The sequence below is a fragment of the Lissotriton helveticus genome, chromosome 11 (genome assembly GCF_964261635.1).
Source record: "Lissotriton helveticus chromosome 11, aLisHel1.1, whole genome shotgun sequence".
Classification (NCBI taxonomy): domain Eukaryota; kingdom Metazoa; phylum Chordata; class Amphibia; order Caudata; family Salamandridae; genus Lissotriton; species Lissotriton helveticus.
In genome coordinates, this window is record NC_136072.1 from 705,149,097 (window position 1) to 705,167,982 (window position 18,886).

Consider the following 18,886-nt stretch of genomic DNA (forward strand, 5'->3'; position numbering starts at 1 on the left):
TTGCGTTTACTTCACAAAACTTAGTTGTACTAGGACTACTGCATGCAGGTTGTGGACGACAACTGTATTTAAGATTGTGGTGATAGGCCACAATAAGAAGATTACGATGGGAAGAACGTGCCAAAGGGTAGGGTTATTCGACAAAAGGAGCTGCCACAGCACATGCCCTGAACCTTACAGACATCAAAGAGGCAATTTTGTATTCCCATTGTTCTATTAAGTGACCACATAGGCCTGCAGTGCTTCAACACACAGCCCTACTTGTGAAATACAAGCAGTGAAAGCCGTTTCAAAGCTATATTGAGCGAAAAAGAAAAGTATAGAGGATAAACAGAGTACCAATCATAATATAATTGCAATTGGCCCTGAACTAACGTAGAAGACAATCTTGAAGCAATCATTTTTACTGGGTAATCAGACAACCCTAGAAAGGACTAGTTGTAAATAACTATTTCCGCAGCAAACTTAGTTGCCGGTCACTAAATGCTGGGATCTCTGCATACATCAGCATTCCAAATGCAAAGCCACAGAGTATACACTGCAAGACAACATGGGATGCTACCGTGGGTCAGTACATCAATGTGAATCATTCATTGTCTTTACATGCATTCCGCTACATCTAAATCAAAGCAAAGAAAATAGAGGAGCGAGTATACAATACCTCAAAGGCAAAAATCGTGTTCTGTAAAGGATTGCTCCTAAGGTCCACTGTACCTCTTTGTCATACACCTGTAGAGCAGTTTTCAAGTTGCTGTAATTGAGTGGGAAAGAAAAGCCTGAATGGAAGACCTCATACATCCATGCCGACTTAAAGCACTGATACCTAAAGGAGAGAACGGAAAAACATACGGTTTAATCTGTAGTATTATTTGAACCCATTAATAGGGGTCACCATAAAAACACAGGATTTCTTTTCACCAAGTCTAAATTGCGCATACCCTACCCCTTTCTGATTATTGGTATACTAAAAACGTGATCATTGAAGCAAGGACCCACAGAGTGTTAGTGGGGATGTGCATTCACAGAAAAAAATTCTAAATGAGACTCATTCCTATGCGTAAAATGGCTCTTCATTGGTTTTCACAGTATAGAAATAGAACCTCTGTAAAATGCATAGATGACACAACATCCATCTGTAGCCAGAAACTGTAGCTTTCGTACAGGTGATACAGATGAAGGTATTACAAAAAAATGGTTGCAGAACCTTAGTCAATTATATTAAAAAGAGGAAAAAACAGAAACCGCTTTCTGATCACTAAACAGCTAAAAAGAGAAAAACTCACAAGAGACTACTAAAAATTCTAATGAAAATTGGGCACTCATTACTACCATGACACTGTAAGAAACCATCCAAAACATGTAGCCAGAGACTTCAAAGACCACATTACAGTTTTCTTCAACACTGCTGAATAGACTAAATTCTGATACAAAGGCATAACTAAAAGATATTCTATTTAAGATATGATTGTTCAAGCAATTCCATCACATTTCTTGCTAGCCAAGTTGGATAGAGTATATACTAACATGAACGCCTTGTCCTCGGCACTAAAAATCTCAATATAAAGCTCAATGACGGCAAAAATACAAAGGCACATGTTTCTTTTTTTTAAGTTTTCAATTTCAAATTGGTACAGCACAAACAATTGTTCAGGCTTGATAAAACATTTAATTTCAGGCGATCTAAAACAACAGCATTGCAATGCAGCTTACTATTTTTGTAAAGCATTTTAAGTTGATATCTTAGACAGAAATGTTCAAGAACGATGAATCCCTACCCTTCTCTACTAAACAGTGTGAGAAAGATTTGAGACGTCAAATCACTCAACGGCCTCATTAACAGACTCTTCTCTCCCCACTGATGAGCTAAACAAATAAGTTACTCACCTTCGGTAACGCCTTATCTAGTAAGGACAGGATCTAGCTGCAGATTCCTTAACTTTGAATTCTCCCCAGGCACCAGACTGGATCCTTTTTATTTGTGCAGCAGTACCACTGTGCTTCGCTAGAGGGCGCCTTGCGACTCCGTAGCGATGTCGACCACCAGATGTGATGTGAGAGTCCATATAAGCACTCCTCAGATACGCTGACATCAGTTTTTCTCATGATATTTTCTGACCCACTTATAGAAACTTCATGTGAAAGCAGTGTGCCAAAAAGAGACAGCTTTGTGTTAAACAACTACTAAGTAGTAATGAAAGGCATTACAATGCCAAGAAAGGGTTCTTTTAGGTAAAAAAAAAAACTGTTTGCAAAATGGGGTAGATGGGAGTGTTGGTAAGGAATCAGCGGCTAGATCCTGACTCTACCAGATAAGGCGTTACAGAAGGTAAGTAACATTCATCTTATAGAAATATTTAGCAGCAGATTCCTTACCTTTGAATTAGGCACCTTAGCAAAACCGCCCCCGGAGGAGGTTCTGCAAACTGATCTTGCCAAAAATCCCTGAATAAAAGTAGCCGGTCTATAATAATGCAGAAGAGACTGGATGGTCTTAGGAATTCAGGTAAGCAAAAGCATACGCTTCACCTTAAGAACTGTGGCAAGAACCACGGCAACTAAAGTCATAAAGACATTGAAAAGCATGAAAAGAACGTTACCGATGGTAAAGGAACAAACAAAAATGGTTTCGAAGAGAACATTCAACTGAAACATAATACGATGCACTCCGCTGATAAGGTCTGACTACGGAACAAGTGTTGAAGCCAGGAAAGAATGTTTCTACAGGAGAAAGGGCCCAGAAAAATTACAGAAAGGTATCAATCTGAGCACAGCAAATTCTTCATTATACCAATGAATATGGTTGAATCTGTCCAAAGGAAGTGAAAGACCGAACAAGGCAGAAGTGGTATAGCTAACCTCTGAGGGTTGGAAACAGTATCACGTCCTGTGGAGTAGTGAAAGAAACCACCAGTAATATTGTGTCTGAAGAGAGCACCAAAGCCTCCTTGCAAACTAATCCCAAGAGAGATGGGACTATAGTGTTCAAGGAACACATGTTAGAAGAAGGAAATGCAAGATGAAAGAACACTGAAAAATGGGTGTAGTTGGTGACATCTTATAATACCCAGTTAGGCAACAAATGCTGTGGTTGGATTCCGAACTCTTGTAGAATATTGCTAGTGGCAAGTAAGGTACAAGGCACTTCCACTAGGCAACAAGGAAATAACACCTCGCAGGGAGGAATCAATCTAAATATAAGGGTGACGGTACAAGGGAACAGGCTCTAGAGCATGACCCACCCACAGCTGAAATATGGCCAAGATGCCGCAACAAAAAATCCTGGGAGACCAGATGCAGGAGTCTGTCTTGTCAAGACAGAGCGAGAGCGGCATGATAAGGAAGTACCAAAACACAGTGATAGAGCCCTATATGGAAACACTGCTGAGATCATAGACGGACAATGTACCGCAGGACATGGACAATAACTTCCGTTCCACTGTAAGATGGCCTTCTGGTAGTGGCGGGATTGGAATTCTTGCATTAGAGGGGTCTTTGGCACCCAATTTACAAAACATTGCCTCTGAGTCTCTGCCAGGAAATAGAAAAACTACAGCATAGAGTATAAATAATGCTCCCTAGATAGAAGCAAGGCATGACGAGAGATACACCTGAAAAAAGGGGTGCAGGGACAAAGCGGAAAGCCATATGCGCCACCTCTCCAGATGATCAGAATTGGAAATTCCCTATAACGGACACTAAAATACCATAAGCATACCTAGGAATGCCTATAAGGCATACAGGAGCTGGTCCATATGCAACAGGGAACATAGGCAATAGTGCATCCGCACAATGGGAGCAAAATACCATACAAAAGATAATCACTTGAGTATGAATGCTATCTTCAGACAAGGAGAAAGCCCTGCACACCAGGTGCTGTACACCAAGTAGGGCCACAACGTAAATATATCCCAGATACCAGGAGTTAAAAGCGGTCATCGACAACTGGAAGAAATAATAATATTTGGAAAAAATAATAATAATACTACCTGCAGGAACAAATCACCTTGTGCCACCAGAAGGTGGAATGATTAAATGAAAAAGAAAAGCTCTGGAATGGCTTATAAGTGAAAGAAATCAAAGACGAGCACCCCCTCCAACGAACCTAGTTCATGAGGAGCTAGGGAGGAAGACTGCACAGTACAGCTGATTCAAGATTCTGTTCCACCCCAACTGTCCCAAAAAAAAAGCTGCAATGCAGAATCGGCATCTGTGCCCAGCAGATGAACGCCATTGAAGGGCATGTCTATTAAGGTAGCTTGAACAGCCTCTGAAAAAACAGAGTTGCAGAGCCATGCACGATGGGGGAGGGCCACTGAAAATGCCACGGCTCTGACTACTGAGTCCATGGTGTCCATGCCTCATCATATCATCAACCTAGCTGACCATGGCCATCCTGAAGTATCTGGTTAAGATGATTCCAGTTTTCATCTGGATGCAAGGGCAGCCGGTGCGCCACCAAATCCCAGAATGCATAGGAAAAATCAGCCCAGATTGCAAGCAGTGCCAACTGACCACAATGCTGAACTGGTGGAGGAGAAAATATTCGTATCCCAGATGTCCAGACTTATGGTCTCCTAGTCCAGAGATACATTAGGAAGGGCTTTGAGGTGAGGGGAAGCAGCCTGTACCACAAAACTGCATGGGGTAGGATATCGGAGGAGACGAGCTGGATCTCTGAAGTCGTAGAAGGCTTAGTCCAAGCCACCAACAAAAGTCATAAAATGCTTCACTGTAGGGAAGCATTTTATGACTTTTGTTGGTGGCTTGGACTAAGCCTTCTACGACTTCAGAGATCCAGCTGTAGGGAAGCACAGGTTCTAGCCGGTTTGGCACTGATGAAGTACACCAATCAATGGGTTTGTGATCACTACTACAGAACACAGCTGCAATTTTAGAACCACAGATGCCCTTCTCAGCACCTCAGCAAAGGAGGAGCTTACTTCCGTAGCAAAGCAGGGAGGGGAAAAGAGGCCAGAGGCCGGTGAGGATTCAAGCCCACTAGCCTCAACCACTTCAGTCAGCCAATTATGCTCAGAAGGAGGATGGACAGTGTCATTCATGGGGTGAATAAGTCACAGCTCCTCTCCTTCACCACTAACAACCTGCTCTTCGGGAGGAAAAACAAAAAGAGGCTCTTCAGAAGAAGGAGCAAAAGTATCAGAGATGAACTGTACCACCGGCGCAAAAACAGACGCCAATGTAGCAACATCTCGGTGTTGGGGAGGGGAAGTGGCGTTGCATCGATCGGCGCTGCCGTTGTCGGAGTCGGCCGCCCGGACCCTGGGGTCGCAGGTGGGAACCCCAAAGGGCTGTGCACCGGAGCCAACACAGATCCAAAAAGCCTAACTGTAGTTGAGGGTGATCCTCCTGGCGTAGATTCAGTCAAGGCTCTTCTGACCTCCTTTGGGCTGGAAAGCACACCAAAGGAAGGTGGAGACCCAAAAATGCCATGTATGGCGGAATAGTTCTCCTGCATCCGATCTAGAGTCACCCCGGCTCCAGGGAAGACAGGGAGGAGCGAGGCAGACTCTTGCAACTACTCCTCAGCCAGAGGCCGGGAGGGGGCATTGGAAACGTGGAGCTTGCGTGGCGAAGTTGGGGAATGCCGCGACTTTGACCACTTGCGTCACAACATACCTTTTTGATGTCGAGAATGAGGAATGCCCACAGAAATGTCTTCTGGAGCGGGCTCTCAGATGCTCCCTGGACCAAGAATGAGACCAGGAACGACATAAGGTCTGCGACAGCTGCACTGCTAAGAGCTTCATGCGGTGTTCCCGCAACGCCTTCAGGCATAGATGGTGACAGGAGTCACACTCCTCAGTGTCATGGTGCTCCCAAAGGAACCACATACAAAGAGTATGGGAATCTGTGGCCGACACCTGTCATCCACAAGACCAACAACGTGAGGACATGGAAAAAAGGAAGGCACACTTCTGTCGCCAAAAATGTAGAGAGGCCAAAAAAACGGCCAGAGGAACCACTTACCTGATCCATGTTGAAAGCACGGAAAAGTAGAAACTGACATCAGAGGAGGGCTTACATGGACTCCGTCAACATCACATCCGGTGGTCGACATTAGTACGGAGTCGCATGATGCCCCCAGGTACTGCTGTAAAAGATTTCTGTATCCTGTCTGGCACCTGGGGAGCATTCAAAGGTAAGGACTCTGCAGCTAGATGTCTACCAGAGACATGTAGCTGTACTTGTAGTAGACCTGGAGGCGCCCAGCACTATGCATATTCATGAAGTTAATCATATACTGGGAGAGGAGCATCTATTAAATCCCTGCCTCCCCACTCACATCGCACTCCGTTCCCTGCCCAGAGGAGTGAATTCATTAATCTAAACAGGTCTCCTGTCCCCAGGTGATACTTCATCATGCAGTCTTTAGTTCCTAATAACCTCCTCAAAAAGACTGTCAATACCTTTGGACCAGGGCCTTCGAAGCTCCCGAACTGTGGGTCATTCAACCCTGGAAGCAAATCCGCCCTGTTGACAATGGGGCTGGGGGGCCAGGAAATAAAGGTACCAGAAGCAATGTCACCTGTTCCAGTGCGCTAACAATACAGCTGTAGGGAAGAGTAAGCTTCCAACATCAGGCCTATGACAAGAGGTAAGCCACAACATGTTGCATCAGAACTGGACTGTTGTTTGTTTCCATCACCAGCCTAGGCTTCAGGACAGCGGATCCAATCCACCTGAGAAGCCGGGCTGCATTTATGTAATGAAGGATGTCCAGAAAACCCACTTCCCCCTCTGAAGGACTCTTGAAGAGTTGTCTTACAGACCCTTGGGGCCTTACTCCCCACAAACTCAAAACTGAATGCATGGTTCTGTATGTCAGCTATCCTTTGGGGAATCTTATGGCCAAAGCATGTATTCAGTAGAGGATATGAAGGAGAAAGATCATTTTTATGCTATGAACTTTACTGAACCAAGACAGCTCCATTCTTACCCATCTGTACAGATCCTCAGAAGATGATAGCACATTACAAGCATACAAAGCGTCATAAGTGTTAGTAATGTTTACTTTGGAGTATCAAATGAACCCCTCAGTGTATTCAAAGACAAATATGCGAAGGTAGCGGCGGCCACTCTCATTCCCTGGTAATTAGTGTATTTAACTGAAAACCCAAAGACTCTGGAGAAACTCTCCAGTTTGGCCACTAATGCAGGGATCAATTTAGCAGTATCCACAAAGAAGCAAACGCTAAATAGCACAAATTTAAGCACTTCACTTCATGTGGCAAGTCCGGTTATTTTTTATTCTCATTTGTGTTGCATCAGCGACTCCCTTTGGAGAGCAAATATTAGGGGTGGTAGGGGGGCATCCCCATCTCATGCCCCTCAAGATCTGGATGCGCTGAAAATCTCCCCTGACTTTAAGGCTTGTGGTGGGCTGTACATTGTTCACCATTATGAAGGTAGTCATCGTGGGGGATCAAGAGGGTTTTGGAAAACACTTAGACATGAATGGCTAGTTAACCTTATGAACTTTCTCCTCCGCATCAAGTGTGAGGACCATTTGACCGTTATACTTTGCTGCTGTATCCACCAGGTTCACCTCCAGTCTGGTGTTTTCACCTGTCGGACAACCATTTCTGAACCACAACTTATATGGGGAGAGGTGACCAGCGCGAGGTAGACTGTTTATTGTTGAGTCCAGACGTCTTGTGAAGATTTTCACATCATGGTTCAGAAGTGGTATCAGATTATAAGAACCACAAAGTCAAGGACGCTATTCGGTTTTTGCTACAGTGAGATCAACATACCCATCATGGTTTCAGCTGCCTTCATCTAGGAACGAAAAAAGTAAACACTGCAGCTAGGGGCAGCGCAAACATATCTTGGAATACAAAAAAAAAAACTGTGAAAAGGACATCTGGGGTTTGTGCAAGGCATCGCCATTATCACCTCTGTGGGAATTATAGGAGCACTGAACTCTTATCGCAATCAGTCGCAAGGGGGTACATAGGTTGGTAAACTGCCCTTTTGTTCTTCACCATCTAATGCTTGACCTTGGTATATTTCATCATATCTCCTAAATTCCATAAGTAATTCTGGGGTGGTAATCTATAGGTCACTTTTCTCTTCAAGTATTTCCCAGAAAGGATTGAATGTGTACCACTTTTAGTCTGTAGACCAGAAGACTTTCTGCTTTACCCCTCTCTCATAATACTTTTGGCCTACACAGAGCATCTTCTGCACAACTTCACCAGTCAATAGGTACTCTCTCCTAGCAGTGAGAAGTTGATTATATGTTATAGGTAAACAGTCTCCTCAATATTGTGACTAGAGAGTTGTCACAAGCAACGTTATTCTCCTATCTCAGGCACTCTAAGTGTAGTGAACTATGTGACAATAGGTCGCCCCACATCACTGCTTTTGTGGCGCCCCATAAAACACTGTGATGTAATGGTGGATAATGTTGGCCGCTGTAACTCAGAGTGTTACATCTCTTGAGGCTACTTCATGTGGGTACCACATCCCGAGCAGGGAAGTCTGGGGGAGATAATTCCATTTCAGTAGTACAGGGTAGTAGCCAGAGAGGTTCAGTCACAACAGAGGAGTCTAGAGCCATTTCAAAGACCGATCTCTTTAGCAAAAACAATAGTCTTTTCTAAAAAGCCTCATGGAAATAAATTGTGCAAACTCACTTGGCACCGTGTTGGGATTACCACACATCGTGGAGTTCCAGATTTATAAAGGGCTTTATAAAGCACCACATTGAAATCTCCTTCACTCACCCATGAATGAATGAAGATCAACTTGTAATGTGGAAAATGACAATGTATATGTACATAAGCGGCGTTCATTTGTGTTCACCATACCCCTCGCTGTAAGCAGAACGAATACCGCGAAGCATTGCCCGCATCATCTCGCCAGTACAGGCCCATGCACGCACGTATACGACATCCATTTTTAGGCACCAAGGCCTCTCTGCCCACTCCCGATAGCCAGCATCTCTCTCTCCCCCTCACTCCCCAGCCTCGCAAGCATCCCCGGTAGCCCCCGATCTCTCATGCATAGGCCATAAAACCCTCTCCCTCTGCGCGACCCCGCTCTAAAAATGACACCCCTGCCTAACCGACACCCCCCTGCATTCTTCCCAGGAACACCCTTCCCCTCTTCTGATGACCCCCCCCCCCCCCCCCCCCGGCTACACCTGGCCTCCCGACCCGGTCCCAAGTCATAAAACCAAGCCTCATGGATGTACCCCCCCTGGCCCCGCATAGCAAAGCGTGATCCCGATCTTATCGCCTGCCCAACCTTAGATCTGACCACCCCCTCTTGCCCTCGTGTCCTGTTGGAATGTCCGGCTGTAAGATTACAATCACATGTTACATTTGGGAGGGGAAACGACATCCGAACGACTGGTATGGGAATAGGCCTGAAGCTGGGATTCCAAGCATGCCTTTTCGTACTTCAAAGTGCCTTTATTGCAGTAAGGAATGTTTGTACATCATAAACCTGTGTATAAAAGACGAAGCCTCAAAGAAACTTGTTAGAGCACCTCTTGAAGACATTGTACGTGTGTCCGAAATGACAGGCTCTCCTCATGAGAAATAAAACTCTGTTCTTGCACTCCCGCTTCCAGCGCCCGTCTCTTTATTTGGTAACTGATCATAATGGGAACTAAGAGGCGTCTTGTGCCAGCAGCCTGGGCATCGGTTGTAATTTGGGCTGATTTTCCTCAGTAATGCGCAAACAATTGCCCAAAGGGGTCAAGGCGCTAAAGCGGTACCACTGTCAGAGAGAAGGAAGTATCAACCCTCTAAGGGAAGTTAAAGGGCAAAGAGCCAGGTCTTTAAAGATTTACGGAAGGAGAGGTGTGACTCGAAGCAGGAGATCGATATAGGGAGGGTGTTCCAGAGGACACCACAGCAAAGGCTCGTCCTCTAACCTTGGCCTCCTAAATCTGGGAACAGCCAGCCGATTTTTATTGGCAGAACGCAGCTGTCTAGCAGGGACATAACGTTGGAGGAGGAGTTGGATTCTTTCTGGACCTAAGTTATGAAGCACCCACCCTATGAACAATGAATAGGGCATTAAAAAGAATTCGTTTCTCAGCTGGAAGTCAATGCAATTTTTGAATGGCAGCAATAATCTAGTTAAATTTGGGGGGGATCCAAAATAAGTCTTGCTGCGGCATTCTGGTCAAGTAGCAGCTTACGAAGGATGCCCAGTTAATGTCCAGATTGAGTGCATTACAGTAATCCATCCTGGGCAGAATCAGGACAAGGGCTGCTTTTTTTCGCGCATAGAGAGAGAAGCAGCATGATCTTCCTCAGGGTCCTTATAACCCAGAAACAGGATAGGACCCATTGGCCTGTTGTAAATTCTGCAATTTTAGGAAATACATTAGAGTATAACTGTTTTTTTCTTCTTGTAGGCTCCTTACAGAGAAATGATTGAGAAATTGGTCCGATACATTACTCCTCAAATGCCTACCAACCTCCTGAGTGAATCTCTTTATATTTGGTCAAGCACAAATGGGAGGCTCTTAACAACACAGGTGACCCATCCCCGCTGATGGCGGAAGCATGAGCGTGTAAAGGACAGGGGTACCAATAGTAAATATCGTGGTGCCTCAGAGATGTTTCCTGAAGGAATATAATATCTATCTTGTTGGCATAAAGACCTCTTAATGGGCATATTCAACCACTGAGAGTTTAGCATAACTACTTGAAATTTAGCCATATGGTTCTGTTACCATTCCTAATGAGGGGAATTGGATCAAAATCACCTGGTTCCCTGTCCTTGCTCAGACAATGAAACTTCTCTCAGAAGGCTTTAAATTATTGAAACCACTGGTTTGCAACTGCACCTCACTCAAGTATGAGCTTTGAGACATCACCATCAGCTCAGTACCAAAACACACAGCAAAACATACAGTGTACAAAAACATACAATCCACCACTGCAACCACAACTTCATATCTAGAACCTGGGCCTTCCAACGCTCAACATAAAGTGCAGGTAGTTTCTGTGCATCTACAAATATGGGTTCCAAGTCAAACGCCACCAGAACAAGCAGCAAAATAGAACATAATAAGCAATGTTTAGTGTGGAAGGTAAATAAGGGAGTTGGGATATAACTGAGATGAAGCCAGGACATGTTATGGTAAAGCATTGTAAACTATACCTCGCAGTACCTGGCTCATAATGTTTTTTAAAAAGTACAGAAAGTTGCCTAACTTCCTGGAGAGCCTGTGCGCATTGAGACATAGGATCCACAGCACGTTAACCTTTCTCCAAAGAGGTTTCTTGTGATTCGTTTTACTCTCCTCACCACATACTGTGTGCTCATCTGCGTTGCCTGCTTGGGTTTAGTTTCTTCCACTCTCCTGATTAGGGCGATAAGACTTGACACCCCCTTCCTTGTCAGTCAAATTAGAGTCCTGATAAGAAGCTTATGGCAATCTGTCGATTTCCCTACCATATATGATTTACCTTTCAGTGAAAACATGAGGCGCACTGGAAACCTAGAGCCGCACAGAATTTCTCTCTGCTCTAAAACTGAGGTCCCATGGCTTAAATCTCTTCTTGTTAGGAGTTACGGATGAGACATTCTGAAATAGCACAATCTTGTCACACAGAAAATTGATCTCCTCTTTCCCCTCACAGCTGCCATTATAGTTGAAAAAAGTGCACCCTAGTAAGAACATATGGAGTGTGGTTTTGTCAAATCAGGAATGCAGAAAAAAGTATGTGTGCCTAGTCTAATTCAATGTTGAAGTTCTCGTTTTTTGCCAGGTCATGTTAAGAGGTCCTTGACGTGTTTTTCCAGCCCATCCCCAGTAAACCAAGGTTTGATTTCAGAGATTTTAATATTATTCTTGAGTGAGCGACATTCAATATCCTCAAGCTTTTCTGTCATGCTGAGAAGCTGGGACTGCAGAGTTGCCACCCCTTGGGTCAGTGTTTCTTGTGCCGAGTGTGTTCCGCAATTAAGTTCCTGAATTCATCTAGCTGCGTCTCAGCTTTCTGTAAGTTATGGTCCAGTTCTGTGATTAATTTTTCTAGATCTTGATGCAGGGGTGCCTTCTCAGCCTTGACCTTTTCTATTTTCAGGCTAATATTTCCCTTAGGGGCCAGCGCTTAACAATCACTGTGTTGATATGAGAAAGTGCCCTCTTTCGGCATGGTTGCCCCCACTTTTTACTGAACTGTTGATGTACTTTGCCGGAGTGCGCCCCTGGCTCCTGCTAATCAGGTACCCAGGGCTAATGTTCTTTCCCTAAAACTGCATTAAAACAAAACCCAATTGGCACACTCTGGCCACAGGTCAGCCCATGGTAAATGGTACCCCAGGTACCCAGGGCATTGTGACCAGGGAAGGGACTCTAAGGACTTGAGCACTTATTGTGCCACCCTCAGAGGTCCTGTACCTTTACACTCACACACTGCCTTTTCAGGTTGCGTGTTTTGGTGGAGAACAAAGTGAAGAGTCGACATGGCACACATCCCTGTGTGAAATGCCTACAACCCACTGCCCTGGCATATATCAGTCACCCCTCTAGCTGGGTGCACTATACCAGTGGTGAGGGTACTGATGCATGAGCTCTGTACCCCTACAGTGTCTATGTCCATTCTTAGACATTGTAAGTGCAGTGCTGCCGTTAAGAGTATATGGTGCTGGGAGTTTGTCATTACGAACTCCATAGTACCATAATGGCTTTACTGAAAACTGAGAAGTTGTGTATCAAACTTCTCAGCACATTAAATCCACACGAATGCCAGTGTGGGATTTAACGAAAAATGCACACAGAGGGCATCTTAGAGATGCCCCCTGAAAAAACGACATACCACTAGTGTCCAGGCTGAGTGGCTACTTTCAGCTGCCATCACCAGACAGGTTTCTGGACCCCTGTGTCATGAGCCTGCTGCTCTCTGGGGCCTGAAACAAGCAGCCCCCAACCGGAGGCCCCATATACCCCATTGGATAACATTGGGCCTCAGCACTCTGCACCCGGCTGCCCTAGTGCCGCTGAGGGTGTACCGAGAATGCATCCTTGACCCTGGGGACCCCTGAGTCTACCCCCAGAATACCAACCCCCACAACCTTACTTACCTTTGAAACGATAATATTATTTTTCTCCATAAGATAACATTGAGAGTATTTTGGTGAAAAGTTTCTACGTGTGGAGTTGGAAAAGGATAAGTTACTTACCTGTAATCCTAGTTCTCTTCCAGGGGTATCCTCATCAAAATCATAAGCACTGAATATTCCCGCCCATGTGCGGGGACCCTGGAAATAATATAAAAAATATATATGGAAAACATATATATAAACAGCTCTATACATATTACCTACTGGCGGTCGCCAGTAGGTATATATAGTTAGGATTTTTTCTCTATGGGATTTTTGAAAATTCTATGTCTAATAACTTTGGCGTTTGTGGACGGAATTGGCTGAAATTTTCAGGAAAATGGCACATTTTGTTTCTGAGCAGCCCCTGAAAATTTTGGGGGGGTTCGTCAAGGGGGGGCCGAGAAAAAAGGGGGGTCCCAAAACGCGTTTTTCCCATGTTAATTTCCATAGGGCGGTTGGCCTCACTTTTAGCCCGAACGGCTGAATGGATTTGCACGAAACTTGGCAAAATTGTAGGGACTGGTAGCCCGATGTGCCTTTTGTAGGTCTCAATATATGTGCTCCAGTGGATTTTGAGAAATTAACGTTTAAAAAAAGATATATATCTGTAAGCGCGCTCTGGGCAGCGCTCCAGGACGCGTACTTTTCGCGCAACGGAGCTTTGTGAAGCGAAGCTGATTGGTTCTCTGGCGTCTGTCAACATTCCAAAAAGTCCGTAGCGGCCGCCATCTTGTCTCTCGGTAGGATCGAGAGACAAGAGGAGGCCAAAACAAAGGGGCAAATAACCATAAGGGGGCATAGTAGATCCTCCCTGACCCCCTAGGTTTAATGTGGAGGCTTTAAAACGGCCCCGCGGGGCAAAAAAAAAAAAAATTTTTTTTTGTTTTTTTGCGTGGGTAGCGCCCGGTCCGGGAACCGGGAAGCTTTCTGGGCAGCGTACTGCAATGAAAAATGAATGATAGACTTTTCAAATACTGTTGTTAATTGATTGTTGGTTTTGTTGATTATTTTTTATTTTTTTTTATTTTTTAAGGATTGTTTATTGTGTTTAATAATTTATTAAACTTTCTAACGCGGCACGTCATATGACGCATTACGCGACAACGCAGGTCCAGAATATAGTCAAAATGTCTCCACCAACCAGCGGACGGCACACAACCCCTTTCAGCAGGCTAAATAGTTCTGTTAAATGACAACAGAAGGGACAGGCAACAAGAACCATCAGTCAAAGAGGGGAGGGCAAGTTCTTCTCTACCGGGTCACGTTGGAGCGCTACCGGAACTGATCGAATTGGTAGTCTACAGTGTTTCTGGATGTTTCAGACTGAAGCTGGCGTTAGCATGAGAGCACCACCATTTCGTAGCTCCGTCGTGGCCATTCCACGAGCAATCATGCTAGGCGCTCCCCACCAGAAGCCTGCGGGAGTCGGGGGCCCCCAAGACTTTTGTAGAATCTTCAAGGATGAGGGGACGCTTTCGAGAATGGAGCCCAAGCTCTAGCAGACAAGCGTCCGAGTTCCAAGGTGTCGCAGGCCCATTTTAGTGGACCACGCCCAAATCTGAAGAGATGGCCGCCATTTTGAGAGTCCTGTGGCAGCCGCCTATCGCTGCACCGCAAGAGCGGGAGCAACTCAAGTACATGGTGAGCGAGACGCTGTAGTCGAAAGAGCGGGCGGTAAACAGCTGAATAGCGGAAGAGGCACAGTGTAGCAAAAGCGGGCTGAATGGCAAATGAAACGGAAAAGGGGTGCCCCACTACAGCGTGTCTTTAGGTGAAACGGATTGTGGGACAAGGTGAAGAATGGAAGAGTCACCAAAAGGAAAAAAGTTCCGCTTGACCCCGGGAGCCGGCCACCTATGTCGGGGGCGATCTCAGGCCACACCAGGGCAACACGACTTGGGGAGGGGGCCGGAGCCAAGCGCCCCCTCCGAGTCCGCGACATGACACCGTCCCTCGGGGGCCTCCGTCAAGCGGTTCAGGGTGGCACCGCATCACAACAGCCCCCACTTACTTTAAGAATAGTGAAGATGAAGCAATTGCAAATAGGCTTCAGACAATGTTACAAGCACTCCTCAAAACTTTGAACTTTCAGAGTGCATGAGTTGGGACAGCGAGGGGTGATTTGGTTTCTCGGACTGTTTTTCTGGTCTCTCACCACTGGCATACTTTAACGTTTTCTTGTTTCTAGGACATTAATAGGTTTTATCATTACGTTATGTTATCGTTTCTTTGTTTGTTGTTTAATAAAAGTTCATGTTCATCAGTGGCCTACTGATTTTCGTTTTCCTATTTTTTTCTTTCCAGGTTGTTTCATGGTAAAGTTTCTGTTAACAGGATACAGTGATCACTTCGTTATTATTGCATATGTCCTTTTCACTAGGGGTGCTCTCTGGTCGGGCCAGATGACGTATCTCTAGTAAATGGTCCGGGTGAAAAAGGTGCATCAATCAGTGGGGAGTAGATAGGCATGACAGATTACAACGGGGGAGAAAGGTCCGCATTACGTACCCTTTCACTACTTGCAAAGATTTTCCTACGTTTATTTGCAAACAGGGAATACCTCCAAAAAGAACTAATTCCCAAACAGTCAATGTTCGGACAATCAATCAATCAATGAGGAATGAAATAGGTACGACGTGTTAAAGGCTTGCGTTACCTACCCTTCACTATCTGCAAAGGGAGAGAGAATATTCCTATTCTTCCTCGTTTGCAGGTAGAGAAGATCCTTAAGAGAATTAACTTCGAACAATTCAATGCTCGATTGAAACAATCAACAAGGGGTACTGTGAACACAAATGAACGCCGCTTATGTACATACGCATTGCTATTTTCAACAGGTTGTTCCTAATGTTTCTATTTTAGCGAGGTCAAAAAGAGATCCCATTAGTGGCCTACTGATTTTGCTCGATTCCTTTTGTTTTTTTACACGATTTTTCGCTATCTGCAAAGACTAAACAGAGTATTGCGACTCTGTGCTTGTTTGTAAATAGAGAATGAACCAAAGAGAACAATCAATCAAATGGAGAGAGAAGCAGGCACGACGTATTACAAAGGGGGCAAAGGGCTGCGTTAACTACCCTTCACTATCTGCAAAGAGAGAGTACTCCTAATAGAAATGAGGGGTGGGGGGCAGTATTCAAAGCAGATCAGTGTGCATAAACACGAAAATGTTTTTACTTACCACGTACTTGACATTCGACAGCTTATGATATTTGCTATTAAAAAACCATTGAAATTCACTGAAAAAACCATAGGTTATAGACCATATATAGTTAGGAATTAGCATTTACAAAACCTTGAAAATTCACTGAAAAAACCATAGGTTATAGACCATATATAGTTAGGAATTAGCATTTAAAAAACCTTATTTTACTCACACAAAACCATTGAAATTCCATATATAGTTAGTTGCACTAACTATATATCGCGCACCCGCAATCCACTGCTGATCATGTCACATATTACATCATTCATGACATGGTCAGTGACATCACTGATGACATCACTGATGACATCTCAAATGACATCAATGACCACATCACTGATGATATCATTCATGTGACAATACAATGCATCTCCTCACGTTTTAATATAACCTCTGTTTCACCCAGTGTTAAATACAGAGTATAATTTTTGAAACCATTGACACACCAATACTAGTTACTACATACGTACTCACTGATTCCTACGTCTACACACACATTCACTCATTCACCCATACAATCATTCATACATACAATCACTCATCTTTACAACACTATCATATGCACTCATACACCTATACAGACACTTACACTCTGCCACTCATCCATGGAGTTACTCACACACCTAGTCAGTCCTGTAAAGAATCAATCACACTTCCATTTTCTTGTCTATACAGTTAAACATAGAGCACCTTACATTTTCAAACATACACTAACACATACTTACTTTCTTATACAATCATTGATACAAGTACACATTGATCGGCACAGAGTCACACACCTCCCAGCCAGCCACACACACACTCAGTCTCCTATACAAATACTTGGACAATCAATCAATAACCCATATAGTTAATCATATAGCTACTGATCAACACATGCAGCAGTTTACAGAACAACAGACATAATGATGCACAAATTAAGACAGTTTAGTCACTAACCCATGCACTCAGTGAGACACATTTAATCACTCACTCATACATTCAGTCATGCACCTACTAAATCCTTCGTCCAGACACTTATACATCTACTCATTCTTCAATATGTAAAACATATTTAAACTTTACAGAAACACACAGTCACTGGATGATGTCATCAGTGATCTCATCAGTGATGTCATTTGAGATGTCATCAGTGATGTCATCAGTGATGTCATTTGAGATGTCATCAGTGATGTCATCAGTGATGTCACTGACCATGTCATGAATGATGTAATATGTGACATGATCAGCAGTGGATTGCGGGTGCGCGATATATAGTTAGTGCAACTAACTATATATGGAATTTCAATGGTTTTGTGTGAGTAAAATAAGGTTTTTTAAATGCTAATTCCTAACTATATATGGTCTATAACCTATGGTTTTTTCAGTGAATATATATATATATATATATATATATATATATATATATGAACAAACAACCATTCCCGGCTGTTCCTCGTCTCTTGCCACGGCGAGCCTGTGTGGGTGCCGGACACCCTTAATATACACAAACCGTTTTCTCCCGTTATGAAGAAATTCACAGGCTGCTTTTGATGCTTTAAGTGAATTTATTAGAGGCACGAAATCAGCAGCTCTCTACCGACGGGTTTCGCCACTAAGGCTTGGTCACGGTAAAAGTGATCAATGCAAAGTGCTATTTACATATCAAACTAGTATACATGGAAAGAGGACTTACATCAGTCATTACCGACCAGTTTATGGTCGCCATCTTGGAGTGGTGCTAAATCATAAACACAGGGAAAGCCACAATATACCTTTTCAAATGAATTTCAAACAAATAAATTCTAGCACTCAGTAGGCTGATACTTTGTATAAGTTCATGAATAAAATTAATTCAGTCTCGCCCAAGTGGGCTGCCATGTAGAAAAAGTGCATAATGTTTAACAAAATTAATACCTCAATATGCATATTAAAACATTTTCAACAAAAATCTTGCCCCTATGGGCTAGCGTTATGCACATGTTCATAAACAAACGTATTCATGTAATTCGTGGGTCTCGCCCCAGTGGGCTATAAAGTTGTGACTGTCCTTATTCAAAAAGATTTTTAGAGTCTTCCGGATGATTGTAGTCCCATGTTCCTATGTAAGAAGAAAACGTGTGTTTTAAAATCCGATATGCCAAACTTATTTACATGTTAAAAAATTAAATGAGATATCACAACCAGTTACATTTACATGTCATCATAGATGGACTGCCAGTTCTTCACTACAATTCATCCCTATGGGATGTAAAGTCTCAAAGTCAATAATGAATTTAGATTCCAGGATTCTCAACTGGCGCAGTCTATCACCCCCTCTTACATTCTCTTTGACTGCATCAAGTACCACATATTTCAATAAGTTGTCATTTTGGTTGTGGTATGTCTTAAAATGACGAGCAACAGGGTACTGTTCGTTGTTATTCCTAATAGCTCGTTTGTGCTCCAATATCCTGATCTTAGCCCTGTGCTTGGTGCTCCCAATATAGAACTTCCCACAGGGACAGATAAGACAATACACACAATATTCGGTATTACAGTCAAAGCGGCCCATGATGGTAAATAGTCTCGAACTATTGGGTACTTGCACTTTTTTGCAATTGG

At 43.8% G+C, this 18,886-nt stretch overlaps 1 protein-coding gene across 5 annotated transcripts in view; it reads right to left on the reverse strand.

Annotated features, from left to right (window-relative positions):
* The window catches only part of ENTPD4 (ectonucleoside triphosphate diphosphohydrolase 4), a 326,547-nt gene that overhangs the window by 12,043 nt on the left and 295,618 nt on the right, over positions 1 to 18,886 (reverse strand). For 2 of the 5 annotated variants that reach the window (XM_078666557.1, XM_078666559.1), the window contains exon 12: positions 662 to 823. In XM_078666557.1, the coding sequence (XP_078522683.1) occupies positions 662 to 823 (162 nt within the window). Of the gene's footprint in view, positions 1 to 661; positions 824 to 18,251; positions 18,384 to 18,886 lie in introns of those variants that run through there. The other 3 variants (XM_078666558.1, XM_078666560.1, XM_078666561.1) reach the window with 2 other exon arrangements.